Genomic DNA, 22,403 nt, shown 5'->3' on the forward strand with positions numbered 1-22,403 from the left:
TTATCTATCATTTCACCGTGTGGGGAATTGGCAAATTGGTGCCCCTGCTTGCTGAGAAGGTACCGTGCACACTGCACAGAGAAGCTGTGTGTGAAGGGGAAAGGAGAGGGGGGACTGTTGGTGCTCCGCTAATACTGAGCACCCACGAAGCTGATCGCTGTTATGTGTCAATTCAACTTTTCATCTCCAATCCTATCCTGAGTTGAAAGAGCCTACTTTACAACTTTATTATCGAGTTGATAGGCGTGTGTGTTCGTGTCGGCCGTCTAAAATGAAAACATTTTTTTGACTACTTTTTTTTTTTTAAAGGGCATGCGCCTGTGAGCACCCATGGAGGAAAACATGAATCGCTGCCTATGTTGCTTGGTCTCCCAAATGGAACGGTCTGGACAAGGGGGAGAACGGGGGATGATAAGGCTCTATCGGAGATCTACCCCAACTTTTGGAATGCTCGCAGGATTGTACTTACTCTACCAGTCCCTGTGGCTCCTTAAAATCTAAAGTTGAAGTCATACCTGAGGTCAACCATGTCCCAGGAACGGATCACTGGCCTTTCCATCAGTATCAATCATTCAATAGGGGAGCAGATTTCATACGATGACATCATTGATGATTTTGCATCAAGGAAGGCCGGAAAGGTCAGCTTGAAGGGGATCTCGCCCTGGGTATAATTCAATGTAGAACCGCCACTGGCACCAAGCCTGCTTTGTCACCGCTCCTCATCTCTGCTGCAGCGTACAGGCTACAGGCCACAGGCCACAGGCCACAGGCTACAGGCTACAGGCCACAGCTCTCAGGCTACAGGCTACAGGCCACAGGTCACAGGCTACAGGCTTCAGGCTACAGGCTACAGGCCACAGGTCTCAGGCTACAGGCTTCTGGCCACAGGCCACAGGTCTCAGGCTACAGGCTTCTGGCCACCGGCCACAGCTCTCAGGCTACAGGCTACAGGCTACAGGCCACAGGCCACAGGTCACAGATCACAGGTCACAGGTCTCAGGCCACAGGTCTCAGGCCACAGGTCTCAGGCTACAGGCCACAGGCCACAGGCCACAGGCCACAGGCTACAGGCTACAGGCCACAGGTCTCAGGCTACAGGTCTCAGGCTACAGGCCACAGGCCACAGGTCTCAGGCTACAGGCCACAGGCCACAGGCCACAGGCTACAGGCCACAGGCCACAGGCTACAGGCTACAGGCCACAGGCTACAGGCTTCTGGCCACAGGCCACAGCTCTCAGGCTACAGGCTACAGGCCACAGGCCACAGGCCACAGGCCACAGGTCACAGGCCACAGGTCACAGGCTACAGGCCCCAGGCTACAGGCCACAGGCCACAGGCCACAGGCCACAGGCCACAGGTCACAGGCTAGAGGGTACAGGCCACAGGCCACAGGCCACAGCTCTCAGGCTACAGGCCACAGGTCACAGGTCACAGGCTACAGGCTACAGGCCACAGGTCTCAGGCTACAGGCTTCTGGCCACAGGCCACAGCTCTTAGGCTACAGGCTACAGGCCACAGGTCACAGGCTACAGGCCACAGGTCACAGGCTAGAGGGTACAGGCCACAGGCCACAGGCCACAGGTCACAGGTCACAGGCCACAGGTCACAGGCTACAGGCTTCAGGCTACAGGCCACAGGCCACAGGCCACAGGCTACAGGCCACAGGCCACAGCTCTCAGGCTACAGGCCACAGGTCACAGGTCACAGGCCACAGGTCACAGGCCACAGGCTACAGGCTACAGGCCACAGGTCTCAGGCTACAGGCTTCTGGCCACAGGCCACAGGTCTCAGGCTACAGGCCACAGGCTACAGGCTTCTGGCCACCGGCCACAGCTCTCAGGCTACAGGCTACAGGCCACAGGCCACAGGCCACAGGCCACAGGCCACAGGCTACAGGCCACAGCTCTCAGGCTACAGGCTTCTGGCCACAGGCCACAGCTCTCAGGCTACAGGCTACAGGCCACAGGTCACAGGCTACAGGCCCCAGGCCCCAGGCCACAGGTCTCAGGCTACAGGCCACAGGTCACAGGTCACAGGTCACAGGCCCCAGGCCACAGGCCACAGGCCACAGGCCACAGGTCTCAGGCTACAGGCCACAGGTCACAGGTCACAGGCTAGAGGGTACAGGCCACAGGCCACAGCTCTCAGGCTACAGGCCACAGGCCACAGACCACAGGTCACAGGTCACAGGTCACAGGCTACAGGCTACAGGCCACAGGTCTCAGGGTACAGGCTTCTGGCCACAGGCCACAGCTCTTAGGCTACAGGCTACAGGCCACAGGTCACAGGCTACAGGCCACAGGCCACAGCCCACAGGTCACAGGCTAGAGGGTACAGGCCACAGGCCACAGCCCACAGGTCACAGGTCACAGGCTAGAGGGTACAGGCTACAGGCCACAGGCCACAGGCTACAGGCTACAGGCTACAGGCCACAGGCCACAGGCCACAGGTCACAGGCCACAGGTCACAGGCCACAGGCCACAGGCTACAGGCCACAGGTCTCAGGCTACAGGCTTCTGGCCACAGGCCACAGGTCTCAGGCTACAGGCCACAGGCTACAGGCTACAGGCTTCTGGCCACCGGCCACAGCTCTCAGGCTACAGGCTACAGGCCACAGGCCACAGGTCACAGATCACAGGTCACAGGCCACAGGCAGGCACAGGTCTCAGGCTACAGGCCACAGGCCACAGGCTACAGGCCACAGGTCTCAGGCTACAGGCCACAGGCCACAGGCCACAGGTCTCAGGCTACAGGCCACAGGCCACAGGTCTCAGGCCACAGGTCTCAGGCTACAGGCCACAGGCCACAGGCTCAGGCTAGAGGTCTCAGGCCACAGGCCACAGGCTACAGGCCACAGGCCACAGGCCACAGGTCTCAGGCTACAGGCTACAGGCCACAGGCCACAGGCCACAGGTCTCAGGCCACAGGCCACAGGCCACAGGCCACAGGTCTCAGGCTACAGGCTACAGGCTACAGGCCACAGGTCTCAGGCCACAGGCCCACAGGCCACAGGTCACAGGTCAGGGGTACAGGCTACAGGCCACAGGTCACAGGCCACAGGCCACAGGCCACAGCCCACAGGTCACAGGTCACAGGCTAGAGGGTACAGGCTACAGGCTACAGGCCACAGGCCACAGGCTACAGGCTACAGGCCACAGCTCTCAGGCTACAGGCCACAGGTCACAGGCCACAGGCCACAGGCTACAGGCTACAGGCCACAGGCCTCAGGCTACAGGCCACAGGCCACAGGCTACAGGCCACAGGCTCACAGGCCACAGGCCACAGGCTACAGGCTACAGGCCACAGGTCTCAGGCTACAGGCTTCTGGCCACAGGCCACAGGTCTCAGGCTACAGGCCACAGGCCACAGGCCACAGGCCACAGGCCACAGGCCACAGGCCACAGGCCACAGGCCACAGGCCACAGGTCACAGGCTACAGGCCACAGGCCACAGGCCACAGGCCACAGGCCACAGGCTACAGGCCACAGGCCACAGGTCACAGGCTCAGGCTACAGGCCACAGGCCACAGGCCACAGGCCACAGGCCACAGGCCACAGGCCACAGGCTACAGGCCACAGGCTACAGGCCACAGGCCACAGGTCTCAGGCTACAGGCCACAGGCCACAGGCCACAGGCCACAGGCTCACAGGCTACAGGCCACAGGCCACAGGCCACAGGTCACAGGTCACAGGCCACAGGCTACAGGCTACAGGCCACAGGCCACAGGCCACAGGCCACAGGCCACAGGCCACAGGCTACAGGCCACAGGCCACAGGCCACAGGCCACAGGTCCACAGGCTACAGGCCACAGGCCACAGCCCAAAGGTCACAGGTCACAGGCTAGAGGGTACAGGCCACAGGCCACAGGTCACAGGCCACAGGCCCCAGGCTACAGGGCTACAGGCCACAGGCCACAGGCCACAGGCCACAGGCCACAGCTCTCAGGCTACAGGCTACAGGCCACAGGCCACAGGCTACAGGCCACAGGCCACAGGCCACAGGCCACAGGTCACAGGCCACAGGCTACAGGCCACAGGTCAGGGTCCACAGGCCACAGGCCACAGGTCACAGGCTACAGGCCCCAGGCTACAGGCCCCAGGCTACAGGCCCCAGGCCACAGGTCTCAGGCTACAGGCCACAGGCCACAGGTCTCAGGCTACAGGCTTCTGGCCACAGGCCACAGGCCACAGGCCACAGGCTACAGGCCACAGGCTACAGGCCACAGGCTACAGGCTACAGGTCACAGGCTACAGGCTTCTGGCCACAGGCCACAGGCCACAGCTCTCAGGCTACAGGCTACAGGCCACAGGCCACAGGTCACAGGCCCCAGGCCCCAGGCCACAGGCCACAGGCCACAGGCCACAGGTCACAGGTCACAGGTCACAGGCCACAGGTCTCAGGCTACAGGCCACAGACCACAGACCACAGGTCACAGGCTAGAGGGTACAGGCCACAGGCCACAGGCCACAGCTCTCAGGCTACAGGCTACAGGCCACAGGCCACAGACCACAGGTCACAGGTCACAGGTCACAGGCTACAGGCTACAGGCTACAGGCTACAGGCCACAGGTCTCAGGCTACAGGCTTCAGGCCACAGGCCACAGGCCACAGCTCTCAGGCTACAGGCTACAGGCCACAGGTCACAGGCTACAGGCCACAGGCCACAGGCCACAGGTCACAGGTCACAGGCTAGAGGGTACAGGCCACAGGCCACAGGCCACAGGTCACAGGTCACAGGTCACAGGCTACAGGCCCCAGGCTACAGGCCACAGGCCACAGGCCACAGGCAGGCCACAGGCCACAGGCCACAGGCCACAGGCCACAGGCCACAGGTCACAGGCTAGAGGGTACAGGCCACAGGCCACAGCTCTCAGGCTACAGGCCACAGGCCACAGACCACAGGTCACAGGTCACAGGCTACAGGCTACAGGCTACAGGCTACAGGCTACAGGCTACAGGCCACAGGCTTCTGGCCACAGGCCACAGCTCTCAGGCTACAGGCTACAGGCCACAGGTCACAGGCTACAGGCCACAGGCCACAGGTCACAGGTCACAGGCTAGAGGGTACAGGCCACAGGCCACAGGCCACAGGTCACAGGCTACAGGCCCCAGGCTACAGGCCACAGGCCACAGGTCTCAGGCTACAGGCCACAGGCCACAGGCCACAGGCCACAGGTCACAGGCTACAGGCCACAGGTCTCAGGCTACAGGCTTCTGGCCACAGGCCACAGGCCACAGCTCTCAGGCTACAGGCCACAGGTCACAGGCTACAGGCTACAGGCCCCAGGCTACAGGCCACAGGCCACAGGTCTCAGGCTACAAGCCACAGGCCACAGACCACAGACCACAGCTCTCAGGCTACAGGCCACAGGTCACAGGCTACAGGCTACAGGCTACAGGCCACAGGTCTCAGGCTACAGGCTTCTGGCCACAGGCCACAGGCCACAGGCCACAGGCCACAGGCTCAGGCCTCAGGCCACAGGCTACAGGCTACAGGCTTCAGGCCACAGGCCACAGGCCACAGCTCTCAGGCTACAGGCTACAGGCCACAGGCCACAGGTCACAGATCACAGGTCACAGGTCACAGGCCACAGGCCACAGGCCACAGGTCTCAGGCTACAGGCCACAGGTCTCAGGCTAGAGGGTACAGGCCACAGGTCACAGGCTACAGGCCCCAGGCTACAGGCCACAGGCCACAGGTCTCAGGCCACAGGTCACAGGTCACAGGTCACAGGTCACAGGCCACAGGCCACAGGCCACAGGCCACAGCTCTCAGGCACAGGCCACAGGCCACAGGCCACAGGCCACAGACCACAGGTCACAGGCTACAGGCTACAGGCTACAGGCTACAGGCTACAGGCTACAGGCCACAGGCCACAGGTCACAGGTCACAGGCTACAGGCCACAGGCCACAGGCCACAGGCCACAGGCCACAGGCCACAGGCTACAGGCCACAGGCTACAGGCCACAGGCCACAGGCCACAGGCCACAGGCCACAGGCAGGCCACAGGTCTGGGGTACAGGCCACAGGCCACAGGCCACAGGCCACAGGCCACAGGCCCCAGGCTACAGGCCACAGGCCACAGGCCACAGGCCACAGGCCACAGGCCACAGGCTACAGGTCACAGGCTACAGGCACAGGCTACAGGCTACAGGCCACAGGTCTCAGGCTACAGGCTTCTGGCCACAGGCCACAGGCCACAGGCCACAGCTCTCAGGCTACAGGCCACAGGTCTCAGGCTACAGGCTTCTGGCCACAGGCCACAGGTCTCAGGCTACAGGCCACAGGCTACAGGCTTCTGGCCACCGGCCACAGCTCTCAGGCTACAGGCTACAGGCCACAGGCCACAGGTCACAGGTCACAGGTCACAGGCCACAGGTCTCAGGCTACAGGCCACAGGCCACAGGTCTCAGGCTAGAGGGTACAGGCCACAGGCCACAGGTCACAGGCTACAGGCCCCAGGCTACAGGCCACAGGCCACAGGTCTCAGGCTACAGGCCACAGGCCACAGACCACAGACCACAGACCACAGGTCACAGGCTACAGGTTACAGGCTACAGGCCACAGGTCTCAGGCTACAGGCTTCTGGCCACAGGCCACAGGCCACAGCTCTCAGGCTACAGGCCACAGGTCACAGGCTACAGGCCCCAGGCTACAGGTCACAGGTCACAGGCTACAGGCCACAGGCCACAGGCCACAGGCCACAGGCCACAGGTCACAGGCTACAGGCTATAGGCTACAGGCCACAGGTCTCAGGCTACAGGCTTCTGGCCACAGGCCACAGGCTAGAGGGTACAGGCCACAGGCCACAGGCCACAGGCCACAGGTCACAGGTCACAGGCTACAGGCTACAGGCCAGGCTACAGGCTACAGGCTACAGGCTACAGGCCACAGGCCACAGGTCTCAGGCTTCTGGCCACAGGTCTCAGGCCACAGGTCTCAGGCCACAGGTCTCAGGCTACAGGTCTCAGGCTACAGGCCACAGGCTAGAGGGTACAGGCCACAGGCCACAGGCTACAGGCTACAGGCTACAGGCTACAGGTCACAGGCTACAGACTACAGGTCACAGGTCACAGGCTACAGGCTACAGGCTACAAGCCACAGGCTACAGGCCACAGGTATCAGGCCACAGGTCTCAGGCTACAGGTCACAGGTCACAGGCTACAGGCTACAGGCCACAGGTCACAGGCTACAGGTCTCAGGCTACAGGCTACAGGCTACAGGCTACAGGTCACAGGCCACAGGCCACAGGCCACAGGCCACAGACTACAGGTCACAGGCTACAGGCCACAGGTCTCAGGCCACAGGTCTCAGGCCACAGGTCTCAGGCTACAGGCTACAGGTCACAGGCTACAGGCTACAGGCCACAGGCTACATGCTACAGGCCACAGGTCACAGGCTACAGGTCTCAGGCTACAGGCCACAGGCCACAGGTCTCAGGCTACAGGCTACAGGCTACAGGTCTCAGGTCACAGGTCACAGGCCACAGGTCACAGGCTACAGGCTACAGGCTACAGGCTACAGGCTACAGGCCACAGGCCACAGGCCACAGGCTACAGGTATCAGGCCACAGGTCTCAGGCTACAGGCTACAGGTCACAGGCTACAAGCTACAGGCCACAGGTCACAGGTCACAGGTCACAGGCTACAGGCTACAGGCCACAGGCCACAGGTCACAGGCTACAGGCTACAGGCTACAGGCCACAGGCCACAGGCTTCTGGCCACAGGCCACAGGCCACAGGCCACAGGCCACATGATACAGGCCACAGGCCACAGGCTACAGGCCACAGGTATCAGGCCACAGGCTACAGACTACAGGCTACAGACTACAGGTCACAGGCTACAGGCTACAGGCGCAATTTTCAGCAGGGGGTGCGGGGTGCTGTCGGGGCGGGGGAGGGTGCGCAGAACTACTCTACCTCTGCCTCCCCCCCCTCCATGAAGTACGCTACATATGGTGCGAACTAAATGGGCACTAAATCACATGCCAATCACTACTGGTCAAAAGATTCCTTTGCAGCGGCCCGGGTTTAAATCCGACCTGCGGCTCTTTGCTGCGTGTCATTCTCTCTCTCTCCCCCTTTCCTGTCTATCCACTGTCACTATCGAATAAAAAATAATAAAAAGAAAGATGAATGACTAGTCCAGCTGAGCAGGCATCAAGTATGCCTTTCCAGTTCAATAAACCAAGTACTGCCATCTGACTCACACATCACAAGACAATGTTACAATTAATTAAATTATACCAAAGCGTTGTATGGCTCAAGACTATGGCGATATAGTATTCACTAAAAATCACCCAAGCAGAAAGCACAATAGTAATTCTGAAACGTGATTGACTGAAGATACAACAATGCCATCACACAACACAGCTGAGTGCAGGTTGTAAAATAACAGTCACTTAGTCAGCTGCTACTTCACAAACTGCAAAAGCCAACATAGGGCTACTGCACTTGACCACTAAGTCTCATACAGGCCTATAGCAGCATCACAAAATTATGATGCAATACGTCTGATATGCATGGCATTTCAATAAACTAAACAAAATATGTACATTATCTGGTCACACGGTGACAACAGATTATATTAGCCTACTCAATTTACAGATAGCAAAATAGCTCTTACCTTTAGAAGTTCTAATTTCTTGTCTTTTTCTTTGCAAATTCGCAGATCAAATCCTCAAAGTCCAGCTCCCTCAGCAGCTCGCTAACCCTACTACACATGCGCTGCTGTGTGTTGGGAGCACTTTACAGGCAACGCAACAAATGTCTCCGGTGGACAGTGATCTAGAATCCACTCCCGTGGTACCGTTTCACCGTTGTGAAGGTGTCGGGTCAGTGCCTCGTTAGTGAGAGAGCGGGACTTTCTGCCGCCAGCCTCGTCCCCCCTCCGAGATGCTGGACATTTAGCCGCCGATTCTGAAAGGCTAATATCCCTCTGGGTATAACTTCCTCCCGGACGGTCTCTGTGATCGGTCCCCGTAGTGCAGGGCCTTCAGAGATGATGGTACCTGAGGGGCCATTACCTTGTTCTGTAATGCTGATGACCGGCCTCATCTCTGTCTTTTTCCACAACAACTTCGCTAAAGTTAACGTTAGCCACCGTTAGCTGTGGCTGAGTGTAGCTGGTAGAAGGCAGCGATTCTTCCAAGCTAACGTTGGCTAGCTCCTCGACATCCTCCTCTTCGTCATTCCCAGCTCTTTTTAAAAAGCTATTTATTCGCGGGACATTTTTATAGCAGCCGCTTCTTTCTCTCCGTTTTCCACACTTTCACTCGCTGATGCAACCCAATCTGACCGGGGATCAGTTACTAATTAATTCCACTCTGTCAATCTCAACGCGTTCTTAGAAAGCTGATATTGGATCAGTGCGATGTAAACAACCTGCTCTATGCCCACCCACCTTTATCTTTAGCCAATCTACACAGTGCATGAGGCCTTCTCCCAATCATTACATTAAACAACTTGTATTTTATTCTGATTGGATAATTATCACCATAATGATTAATGCCCATTGGGTAATACGGGCTTGATCGCAGTTTGCCAACAAGGGGTGCTGCCACCAACAAGGGGTGCTGCCACCAACAGGGGGTGCTGCAGCTACCCCAGCCCCCCTACTTCCCGCAGCAATATGATAGTGGCACAGCCAGAGTTCAGTAAAGGCCAGCATGAGTACTAACACACTCTGTTCATTCATCTTTTTTTCTGTCATGATGCTTCCTCCTATATAATATAATAATATAATATCATAGAGTTGGAGAAGTACTGAACATATAGGGAACCTATTTGTGTTGTGTAGTTATTTGCATGTGTACAACAGGGAGGAAAGAAGTGAAACAAAACCTCAGCCAGAATGTGAAAGCAGTTGGATCGATGTGTTGCTCAGTTGTCCCTCCAGCTGCAATATGATTCCATTTAGGAAATGGGCCCAGGATTGATTCATATTCTTCATTGCATTGCCTCTGTAGACATATAAGAGTATATTTACAAAGTCCTTCATTTGCAAATATAGCACAGTAACACATCAACAACCTCCTCTCTGTTCCCACCACAACATGGTTGCCGGTTGTGTGCAGTCTGTGAAACACACTGACACACACTCACACATACTCAGAAACACTGACACACACTGACACACATTCACACATACTCTCACACACTGACACATACTCACACACACACACACTCACACATACTCACACACACTGATACATACTCAGAAACACTGACACACACTCACACATACTCACACACACTGACACACACACACACACACACACACACTCACACATACACACACACTGACACACTGACACACACTGACACACACACACTGACACATACTCACACATTCTGACACACACACACACACACACACACACACACACTGAGGCTCAGTGGGGAGGACGCCACTCTCATTTGTATGGAAGAACGTATCCAAATGCTGATCAAACAGGCCACTCAGCAGCTTCAGAGACCTTTGAGGTCACAGTGTGTCACAAGACTGACAGACAGTATCCCATGATAAGCATCTTTGTCACATTCACATTGAAGGAATGATCAGAACAGGAATGTTGAAAAATACCTATTTTACAAGTTAAAATGTATAAATGCTACTGGCAATGCTATTGTTATTGGCAAGCTAATGATGTTTTTTTTTTCTGTTGATCAATTAGTTGTGAGTATGTGAGCCCAATACTGACTGAGGGCCGAGGTATACTTGATCCAAAGTATGTAAGACCTGCCCTACTTTATAGTGGACTTTATAGGTGGAAATCCCTAAATATATTTTTGAATGAATTCAATCATGTACAACCAATAGAGACATGGTGAATGTGGGGCTTCTGGGACCCTGTTGGTAATCCAGCCTGGTGCAACAGTATGTGATGAAATACAAGAAATGTGACATAGACATACAGCTAAAACAAGGACAACAAAGCTAAACAATGTACACACAAACATTTAACTATGTACAGACAAATATATGTAAAAAGTGTGTGTGTGTCTTTGTGTCATTTGAAGATTTCTCAATAAATGATACACTTTATAGACAGTGCTTATAATGTCTTTGACAAGATGACATGCTTAGCACATTCTTTCTTCTTTTTGATCTGATTTGATTTTCTAGTGCCACCCTTTGGGCAGCTTTTAAATTTTTAGCCCCAATGCTAATGAAGCTCAAAGAGAAGCACTCAGTATCCCTGAGATGGACCATGGAGCGCAGATATGAACGCCTGCAGAAACATGATGAAGAGCTTGCTATCATTTCAAAAATGAAAAAGTTGAAACATTTGGTGTATCATTAATCACTATTCTAAGCTGCAGTAGTAGTTGTAATATTTGTGGTGTTGTTGCTTTTTGAGCCACATGAGTCATAACGAACTGATGGTGCAGCAGTGTGTGATGTGTGTTCCTCTCTGTCTGTCTGTCACAACATATTTCATCAGCCATCATCAGTTCTGAGAGAGGAAACAATCATCTGGCCTTAGTGTGACATTTCTGAATGACAGACTTCAATTCTAGGACATTGGTGTGTGTGTGTGTGTGTGTGTGTGTGTGTGTGTGTGTGTGTGTGTGTGTGTGTGTGTGTGTGTGTGTGTGTGTGTGTGTGTGTGTGTGTGTGTGTGTGTGTGTGTGTGTGAGACGCAATGTAAATAATCAGTACTTTTAGTGTGTATAGAGCCAGCATATCTCCACATATAAATGGGTGAATTAAGGGTTTATTTCAACCAAACCAGAGTGGTGATTGTTGGAACAGTGGAAAGACGAACCAAGAGTGGACGGAAATTGATGTTGCGCAATTGTCCAACGCCACATCGCAGCTTGGTTAATACTGGATCAATTTTAAAGATTGTTGTTCCCATCAGTCACTTAGACACAAAAACATGGAGAAATAGGGTCAGGTTGAAAAATACCAAAGTTAACCTTTACAGTTTTTTACAATCACTTTGGCACTAATTTCAGAACCTTGATGTCATTTTTCAAAACTCTAGACACAAAACTCACAACCAATGATCAAAATGCACATTTTTCAAAACTCTAACACTTGTTTCAATTGTTGGATACAATACACATAAACCAAAGATCATATGTTTATTTAACAAAGATCAGCTGTTCAATATGACACAATTTAACATCAAAGTACTACTATTTCAAAAAGCAATTCACACATTACATTTCAGATGATTGTCTATTCATTTCATTATAATCATCTAACTATCAAGCCATACAGCTGCTCTAAATGATAAGTAAATGTGGCATTACTCTTAATGCATAGTTGTATGGAAACAGACAAACAATATTCCATGTTTAGATCATGAAAGTTTCAAGATAACGAGATTCATTGTCACCAGTTAGCGTGGAGCATGAACCAATTAGACTACATGATCTATGAATGTAATATTTCATCATAATTCTTTACTGTAATGTACTACTGTTTATCAGACACTGTTTCTATGGTCCCATGTACTACCTTTGAGACTATTTACTGTATTGACAGTACTGCACTGTATGCATGCAGGCCCTTGGAATTGCAGGTCCAATTCTGCCAACTCGTTACTGATGATTGAGATATATACTTTATATATACTTGATATATAAAGTACTGTATATATATTTATATATATATATATATATATATATATATATATATATATATATATATATATATATATATATACTGTTCAGTGACCAGCAGACCAGACTGTGGTTGTACTGGGCAGCTTCCAGGTATGAATGTGGAACTGTGTGAATGTGACAGGTCGTTGTTGCAAATGAGAATTTGAGAATCAAAAAATGAGAATCAATACCTGGATACTGTAAATAAAGGGTAAATACAGTAAACATATATATATATATATATATATATATATATATATATATACATTGGTTGGTCTGTAGTATTCTCTCTACTACTGCAGTACTTTTACAGGGATATATTTATATGTAGTACCATAATGAAACATGTATCACCTATTTTGTACTACAATATTTAATGATTGTAAGACTGATGACCCAGTGAAACTATGGGTAGTGTCGCTGATCTAAAGTAACGTTTCAATGGTATTTCATAATAAATTAGTTTTTTGAACCAATGATTGTGCAAGATTTCTTTAAAGATATGAATGCACAATGCAATGTTTTGAACATTGGACAGGCAGTGTTACAAGTGATGACCGTTTTGAGTTTTGTGTCTAGAGTTTTGAAAAATGACGTCAAGGTTCTGAAATTAGTAGCAAAGTGATCGTAAAAAACTGTAAAAGAATTATATTAGAATCCTATATTTGAATGAAGGCAGTTTCTCTCCTCTCTCCTCTGTCTGGTGTGTTTCTCCCAGTAGCCTCTAGATGTCGCTGCTCCTCTGTGACTGGCTGGGATGCTTGAGTCTCTCTCTCTCTCTCACACACACACACACACACACACACACACACACACACACACACACACACACACACACACACACACACACACACACACACACACACACACACACACTCAGGGGCTAAATCACGGCCCACGCTTAATGAGTTTGCTAAGAAATTTGGCCTGGATATTCAAGGGCAGTAGATAATGGATGCTCTGCCAGAGAGAGCACTGAATTCATCCAGCGCTCTTTGAACTAGTTCTGTCACTTGTTTCACATTTGTCTGTCTGTTATTTTGATATAATCTTCAATTATCAATTATTGAAGACAGTGAACAAGCTCATGGCAATAAAATATTTAACTTTGACATTTAAATATGAATTAAATTGTGAAAATGAATTTGATTTGATTGATATATGTTTTAAATGATATACTGAGATTTGATAATACATGTGTATGTGGAAAAAAAAGATTAGAAAGTGTATCCAATTATGGCAAGAACAAGAGGTTATTGTAACTTGTGAAATCTATCTAATAAATCGGGAAGCCTCGGTGTGTGTGCGTGTGTGTGTGTGCGTGTGTGTGTCTTTCTGTCTGTCTGTCTGTCTGTCTCTCTCTTTGAAATATCTCATGAACCGTTCATCCAATCTACTTCACACTTGGGTACCCAATGAACTTGGGAATTTGGAGCAGTTTGAACAGCGTTGGATATTAAAGTGCCCATATTATGAAAAAATCACTTTTTCTGGGATTTGGGGTGTTCTTTTGTGTCTCTGGTGCTTCCACACACAGACAAACTTTGAAAAAAATCCATCCATGGTGTTCTGAGTGAGATACGGTTTCTGAATGTGTCCTGCCTTCAGTCTCCTAGTGAGCTGTTCAAAATCGGCTCCGACATGTGACGTCACAGTCCGAAATGAGCTGGCTAACCACAACCGTTAGCTTGTAGCGTTAGCGTTAGCATGCTAATGCTAGCATGCTACGTCGTTCTCAATAGCAAAGCACTGCTACAACACACACAAGTTCACCATAATCTACAAAAGAACTACTTACATGTGCGCCCTCATTTAGAAGTCTCCCAGCTAATCCTGCCTTGTAATTGACCAAAGTTGGAGAAACAAGCTTTCTTTTACTGTCTCTAGAGTTAGCTAGCTGACATGCTCTACATCTGAGCTACTGGGCATGTTGAGTGCAATCAAAGATAGTACAGAAGAAGAAGATGAAAAGAAGTCTCACTCTGTAGCTAAAACAGAAACCAGGTGAAAAGAGGATCTGCAGCAGTGAGAGAGAGCTGGCAGTACAACAAAAAGATGGTGTTTTTAGAAAATTAAACCATGTAAACCTATTCTGGTACAACCTTAAAATACAGTTATGAACCTGAAAATGAGCATAATATGGGCGCTTTAAACTGTGAATAAAACTAAAAGATTGCGGAATAAAGGTTGAGGAAAAAATGCTGCCATAACACTGGCTCTTCAGTGTCTACCCTTCACAATAAAGATCCATCTTAAATTCACTCAGCATTTCGCTAAGAGGAAACTCAATAAAAAAACATGTTCTACCCTTCACAATAAAAGCCCTGCTTAAATTCACTCGGATCATTTTGCTTAGAGGAAACTCAATCAAAAGGCATTTTTAACAGGTACCCAGGCAGATAGCTCAGTTGGTAGAGCAGGCGCCCATATAGAGGTTTACTCCTTGACGCGGTGGGCCCAGGTTTGACTCTGACCTGTGTCCCTTTGTTGCATGTCATTCCCCCTCTCTCTCCCCTTTCATGTCTTCATCTGTCCTCTCAAAAATAAAGGCTGAAAATGCCCAAAGAATAATCTTAAAAAAAAGAAGGCATATCAAGCTGCTAACCTGTTTGGAAATGAACACCTCTGCTGAAGTGTTAAATTCGTTAACGATAGGCTATATGACGAGACAGCCCTGCCCTCATTAAAGGCTGACTGTGGTGATATCAACATGTGATGTCGCTGACAAAAAAAGACAACACTAAAATGTAGTTAAAGAAAAACTCTCTTTATTTGCATTGCCTTCCACTTTTTCCTCCGCCCCCTCTGTCTCTCTCTCTCTGCGTGCATACACACACTCACAGTCCGGAGCTGAATCCGTCTCTGTGAGTCCCTCTCTGTACTCGGTCCAGTTCTGGTGGTTGATTACTTACTTACTGCCCATTATGCCTGTTGGCATGTAGGGCAGCGACAAAGGATTTTCACTCCTGTCTGTTTTGGGCCAGTGTCTTTATAGAGCCCCAGGTGTGATGTAGGGTCTTCAGCTCTCCTCCACCGTCCTGCGCCAGGTATTCTTGGGTCTGCCATCTGGTGTCCAGTGAAGGGCAGTTTGCGTGATGTTTTCTTGCTCTCTACGTATTACATGTCCAATCCATTTCCATCGCCTTCTCATAATGATGGTAGCCATGTTGTCAAGTTTACACTGGCTGAGTAGAAGTTGATTGGAGATGGTGTTGGGCCAGAATATTGTCTTTATTTTATGTAAGCTTTTGGTGTGGAAGGTCGACAGTTTGTGGAGATTGCTTTCAGTTGTTCGCCAGCACTCAGAGCCGTATAGCAAGGTAGACAGGACACAGCTCTGGTACCCAAAATTGATGTGGCTGCTTCCAACTTGGCATGCAAAGTAACTGGGTGGAGCATTGTCACAGGAAAAGCATATAGGTAATCATCAGCCACAGGTACAGGTGTATGGCAAAGGGGAAAGCAAACAGCTTTTTACCATGTCAGTGGTATTGTTTGATAAGTGTTCATCGGAAAGCAGACTAAAACTTACCTGAAATGAAGTGGACAAAACTGAAATATACCTATGCTACGCTGAGCATGCACTGTCATTAAATAAATGGGTCACTGTGCTCAAAGATAAATAATGCATTTAACATTGGTTAATTGGCAGCCCAGAACATGTGTCCAAACAATTTCTCCCATTCTTGCACCGCAATGGCCTAATCTAGGTCTGGTTAAAAGACTCTACATAATGTTTTGAGTTTGTTTATTTATGGCATTATTTGCAGCTGAGCTAATAATATAATAAATACTGATAATATGTTTGTCTAATAAATATATGGACATTTTCTGAATTAAATTAATTGCTGATTTAACCCAGCGGAGCATTGATGTACCATCAGAGAGCTTGCAAATGACCCACAGGTCTGTCTCTGTCAGTCCACTAATCATCATCCCTAAAAGCAAAATGAACTATCATGCTTGCTTGCAGTGGTGGAATGTAACTAAGAACATTTACTTGAGGTTTATTTGTCATAGACAACCCAGGGTTGCACAATGAAATGTAAGTTGTAGCCCCTTCACGTTATTCACACATATAGAACATACAGATCCTTATATACTGTATACAGTAGTTTAGTGTTAGTTTAGTGGTTTAGTGGGGATGAGGGTAGTGCCAACGGTAGTGGCAAATACTGGACTGAAGTACAAATTCAAGGTACTTGTACTTTACTTGAGTATTTCCCCTTGAAGCTATACTTTCTACTTGTACTCCACTACATCGCAGAGGGAAATATTGTACTTTTTACTCAACTACATTAGTCCAACAGCTTTAGGTACTTTTCAGATGACAGTTTTTTCTCCCCTTTCTGTCCAGTGAAAACCATGTATCTCCAGATGTGTTGATGTTCAATGTTTGTGATAAACTTAAGGGTGAAGTGTTCCTTTAAGTGTTGAGAAAATTCTCCTTCTTCTGAAGCTAAATAACGTCTTTAAATAACCTTCTGGATCAGCTGCATCAGCTGCTCAAATGCATCGTCACAAAGCTGAAAACAGGGCGGTTTTTCTGACACCAGGAAAAGTTTTAAAACTTTATAGAAATATGTGTTTTTCACAGGACAGCGACGCTACAAACATATGGTGATCTGATAGAATATGTTGTTATATTGCTGTAGATGAAACTAGCCACCAATATACAAAGGACAGCAATAAAATGCAACAGACACATTAAAGGTCCCATGACATGGTGCTCTTTGGATGCTTTTATATAGGTCTTAGTGGTCCCCTAATATAGGGTACAAGCGGCCGAAATGGGTTTCATCAGGAGAGTGGCTGGCGTCTCCCTTAGAGATAGGGTGAGAAAACCTCAGTCATCCATGAGGAGCTCGGAGTAGAGCCGCTACTCCTTTGCGTGGAAAGGAGCCAGTTGAGGTGGTTCGGGCATCTGCTAAGGATGCCCCCTGGGTGCCTCCCTAGGGAGGTGTTCCAGGCACGTCCAGCTGGGAGGAGGCCTCGGGGAAGACCCAGGACTAGGTGGAGGGATTATATCTCCAACCTGGCCTGGGAACACCTTGGGATCCCCCAGTTGGAGCTGGTTAATGTGGCTCGGGAAAGGGAAGTTTGGGGTCCCTTGCTGGAGCTGCTCCCCCCGCGACCCGACACCGGATAAGCGGACGAAGATGGATGGATGATCCCCTAATACTGTATCTGAAGTCTCTTTTATATAGGCCTTAGTGGTCCCCTAATACTGTATCTGAAGTCTCTTTTATATAGGCATTAGTGGTCCCCTAATACTGTATCTGAAGTCTCTTTTATATAGACCTTAGTGGTCCCCTAATACTGTATCTGAAGTCTCTTTTATATAGGCCTTAGTGGTCCCCTAATACTGTATCTGAAGTCTCTTTTATATAGGCCTAAGTGGTCCCCTAATACTGTATCTGAAGTCTCTTTTATATAGGCCTAAGTGGTCCCCTAATACTGTATCTGAAGTCTCTTTTATATAGGCCTTAGTGGTCCCCCAATACTGTATCTGAAGTCTCTTTTATATAGACCTTAGTGGTCCCCTAATACTGTATCTGAAGTCTCTTTTATATAGGCCTTAGTGGTCCCCCAATACTGTATCTGAAGTCTCTTTTATATAGACCTTAGTGGTCCCTAATACTGTATCTGAAGTCTCTTTTATATAGACCTTAGTGGTCCCCTAATACTGTATCTGAAGTCTCTTTCCCTAAATTCAGCCTTGGTGCAGAATTACAGCCACTAGAGCCAGTCCCACAATGATCTTTCCTTAGGATGTGCCATTTCTGTGTCTGTAGCTATTGAGGAGGAGAGAGGGAGGGGCAAGGTGGAGGGTGGGGGTGTGGCCTTGACCAACTGCCACTTTGCTCGTTTGAAAGCCATGATGTCTCTCTCTCTCTCATGGGTGGGCCAAATTCTCTGGGCGGGTAAAGCAGAGAAAGGAGAGGTAACCTTGCTCCTTATGACCTCATAAGGAGAAGATTCCAGATTGGTCCATCTGAGCTTTCATTTTCTCAAAGGCAGAGCAGGATGCAAAATTACGAATCCCACTATGGCCATGCCAAGACCCGCCCTACGAAGCAGCTCGATTGGTTGGGGTTAGGCATTTCACCTCGAGTGGTTAAGGTTAGTGTTAGGGGATTGGTCAGGGGTTAGGACCTGTACATGTAAGCATGGACGCCTGGCCAATAGTAGTGTGTGAACGCTATTGAAGGGCGGGTCTTGGCGTGGCCATAGTGGGATTCGTAATATCGCGAGCAGGATACCCAGGGCTCGGTTTACACCTATCACCATTTCTAGCCACTGGGGGACGATAGGCAGGCTGGGGGAATGCATAGTAATGTTAAAAAACCTCATGAAGTAAAATGTTCATGCCATGGGACCTTTAATGCAGCAGAAATATGAATCCAGAAACATCAGATAGAAGAGGAAAACACTGACAGGAACATTTTACTGCAATATACATACTCTAGCTCAGGGGTCACCAACCTTTTTGACACTGAGAGCTACTTCATGGGTATTGAGTCATACGAAGGGCTACCAGTTTGATACACTCTTCTGAAATAACAAATTTGCTCAGTTTGCCTTTAGTTATATATGATTATTAATGATTAATGATACTCATTTATGTGAAGACACTGGTCATGTTAATGATTTCTCACAATAATTATCAACAATGACTTAACAAGGTGGGTAACCGATAATATCAATATTAAACTTTCATTTTTAGAACAGGCCTGAGGGCTACTCATGTGGTCCTTGGGGGCTACCTGGTGCCCGCGGGCACCGCGTTGGTGACCCCTGCTCTAGCTGATAATACTTAGATACATATGTCTACTGTCTGTAATGATCATATTAAACTATTTAACTTCAGAATTATAATAATAATAATGCAATACATCCATATTTGAAGCTAATATGAGACTCTGAGAGGCTGATAAACGGAAGTACAAACAGTTTTTTGTCTGTTAATTCTATAGTTCTTTAACATTTGTAGTCTGTAGTGACTCTGAAACAATATGACCACTAAGAGATTTTCTACATACGCTGCAAGCTGGAGTTTTATTCTCAGTGTTTAGACGGAGAAGAAGACAAAATGCTCTTACATTGACAGAGTCAAGGGGTTAGAGTAGGACACTATGTTTTTTTTTCTTTCCTCCCACTATACTCTTATGAATGTCATAAATAGGTCCCAGCTAAAACATATTTCAAATGATTAAACAAGTTGATACATATACATATATATAAATAAATATTGATTTTGAATAAGAACATAAAATAAGGTAAAACATAAGGAAACATGAAAACAAGACAGCAACACAAGTCTCACAGTTCTGTGACGGACTGAAACGACAAAAATCGACCAGAATGAATCCAAAAATTTAAGAGAAATAGGGATAATTGCATTATCCGATTGTCACTTGAAGACAGTTACAACAGTTACAGCTGAACATGTCCAAATATGGGTGAAAAGTCCTTCAGTCCTAACCATAGACTGTATAAAAATATGTTTCTCTGACCATACAGTCATTGGTTCTGACCGCAGGCTCTGGCGTGTGATTGGTGGCAAGAAAAAGCACATGAGATGTGGGCATATCGGAGACTTTAACAGAAAAAAAGCCATAAGCGTGTAGCCGACGTAGTGTGCTCCAGAAAATGAGATTTACAGTTTAGTCGATATTCCCAACCGCCGACAAGCTGTGGCGGTGTTCGCCACATGTTTACACAACCGTTGGCTGAGCGTCGCCACTTCCAGCAGATAGAAAACAATGTTTCCAATGAAGGAAACAGGAAACGTGTGTTTCCATGATTGTTGTGCTGGAGTGTGAGCCGACGGGACCTCCCTCTTTCCGCCTGCTGGCTCCAGTAGGCTGTACGCCTGGAGGAACCCAGCCTGGCTGCGAGGAGGGCGGAGCACTGTGGCTGCCTGTCACTAAGATATGTTTCATTTCAAAAAACTAGCCCAGGCTACGCTAACGACCGTCTGAATCCACACGGTTCTGCGTTTAACCGCGACGCCACAGCTGCTGTCCTGTCCAGCCGAGCCGAGGAGAAGCAGGATGCCGGCGGTGAAAGGCGGAGGAAGACTGGCCTCTTACCCGAGCAAGAGCGAAAATGTCGGAGTAAGTCGCGCTGTACTGAATTTGACATGTGTGAAGTTACATTTGGTAACACTTAGTAACTTGGCCATAACGTAAACCCGTTTTGTCACGTGATTTACTGTCCAAGTTAAGAGTGTGCGTAGGCTATAGTTTTCGTTTACAACCTGCCGACTTGGTTCAGGCTGTGAAGTGCGTGTTGGCCAGCCAATAGTCAGCTGGTCAGTACACCTGTTGTGTTTCAGGCCAATAGAAAGCCTGGAACATATTATGGACTCTGCTGGTGTTTCCAGGTGTTAATCAGCCTGTAACCTGAGAAAAGTACTACAACTTTCGCCTAAAGCCAGTGCTGCGAGTTGATGCTAATCCTGTCCAGATTGACAGCTGTGGTTTGATGAGGAAGCTCTCTGGAGATTAGGAGGTCACTGGATGTAATCAGTAGACCAGAAGGGAAACGTGAATGACGATGGCTGTTCTGTCATGCTGCCTGTGATAAAAGGCACCCCAACCTGTTCAGTGAAATGTGAAGGGAAACAAGTCGTAAACCTACACGGCACAGGACACCGAATACATATTTTCCCTGTTGCATTGGCTTCAGAAGAAGCCTATAGTTGAACTGTCTATTGTGAAAATGTTTTATTTTTATTTTTTTTAATGATAAGGGCAATTGAACATTTAGTAGGCACATAATTGTACCTAATGTTACTGTGACTGTTGCGGAGAGGTGATAACCACACAGTAACAACAGCCCCCTAAGGCTCCTTCTGGGCTGGTTGGGCCCAGAGAGGCTGCTCAGATTAATGGTCATCCTTAATTGTGTGTGTGTGTGTGCGCGCTCTATGGCAGACAGGAGAGTCTTCTTCAATCCTTTCAACAACGGTACTCTAACATCTTGGCTTTTCATTATTAATACATGCAGTATGTCTGAGCTGTATGTCTCCTCCATTCAAACTGTTAATACACTAAAGTAAAATAATCCTAAAGTGTGCTTCTTGTACAGAAAAAAAGCAGTTGTAAACAGGTTGTTTCTTAAAATGTTAATTCTTTACTTTTGAAATATTGTTTGTAGTTTGTCGTTGGAATTCTGAAAGGGTTTGATGTGTCATTTGAAGAGTTAGTAGAGTTGAATGCCCAGTAAGAAGAAAGAGAGTAAGAGATGGAAGTAGAAGAACTGGCCTTTGGCGTGTAAGCGCTGGAAGCTGAAGTGTGTACACTTCAAACCGTGAAGTGTCAGACCTAAAAGTAGATGAACTGGCAGTTGAAGAGAGAAACAATGAAAGCAGTTGCAAGTGTTAGTGAAAAAATCACTTTCAGCTGAAGTGGGCGCTCATGTTGGAGATGAGCCTCTAGGAACCCAGGCAGTCTGCTGTAGATTTCATCTGTTGATCTTAGCAAGTGTAGGAAAAGTCCAGTTTTTACTCTTTTTGAATAACTGATGGGTGACTGAGTCTGGATCAATGAGATGATTTTCATGTAATTAAAAGGAACTTAACAGTGATGCATACTGAACACAAATCTACTTTATCCATCCCATTCCTGAGCCATGTCTAATCCAGTCAGTACACTGTTCATTCACACAGACAGACAATCAGCTGAATGAAGCGCAGCACCTTCATGTATTATAGAACATGGAATCAGGACACAGCTGAGTCCTCTCCTTTCTTACAGAGAGAAGTGTATCATCCCTACT

The 22,403-nt window shown here is 48.7% G+C and overlaps 1 protein-coding gene across 3 annotated transcripts in view; it reads left to right on the forward strand.

Annotated features, from left to right (window-relative positions):
• Positions 1-20,198: 20,198 nt before the first annotated feature.
• The window catches only part of tjp2b (tight junction protein 2b (zona occludens 2)), an 86,200-nt gene continuing 83,995 nt past the window's right edge, over positions 20,199-22,403 (forward strand). For 2 of the 3 annotated variants that reach the window (XM_028578317.1, XM_028578318.1), the window contains exon 1: positions 20,199-20,737. In XM_028578317.1, the coding sequence (XP_028434118.1) occupies positions 20,675-20,737 (63 nt within the window). In that variant the 5' untranslated portion in view covers positions 20,199-20,674. The remainder of the gene's footprint in view (positions 20,738-22,403) is intronic. The other variant, XM_028578319.1, reaches the window with a different exon arrangement.

Source organism: Perca flavescens, chromosome 5 (assembly GCF_004354835.1).
Source record: "Perca flavescens isolate YP-PL-M2 chromosome 5, PFLA_1.0, whole genome shotgun sequence".
In the NCBI taxonomy this organism is placed as follows: domain Eukaryota; kingdom Metazoa; phylum Chordata; class Actinopteri; order Perciformes; family Percidae; genus Perca; species Perca flavescens.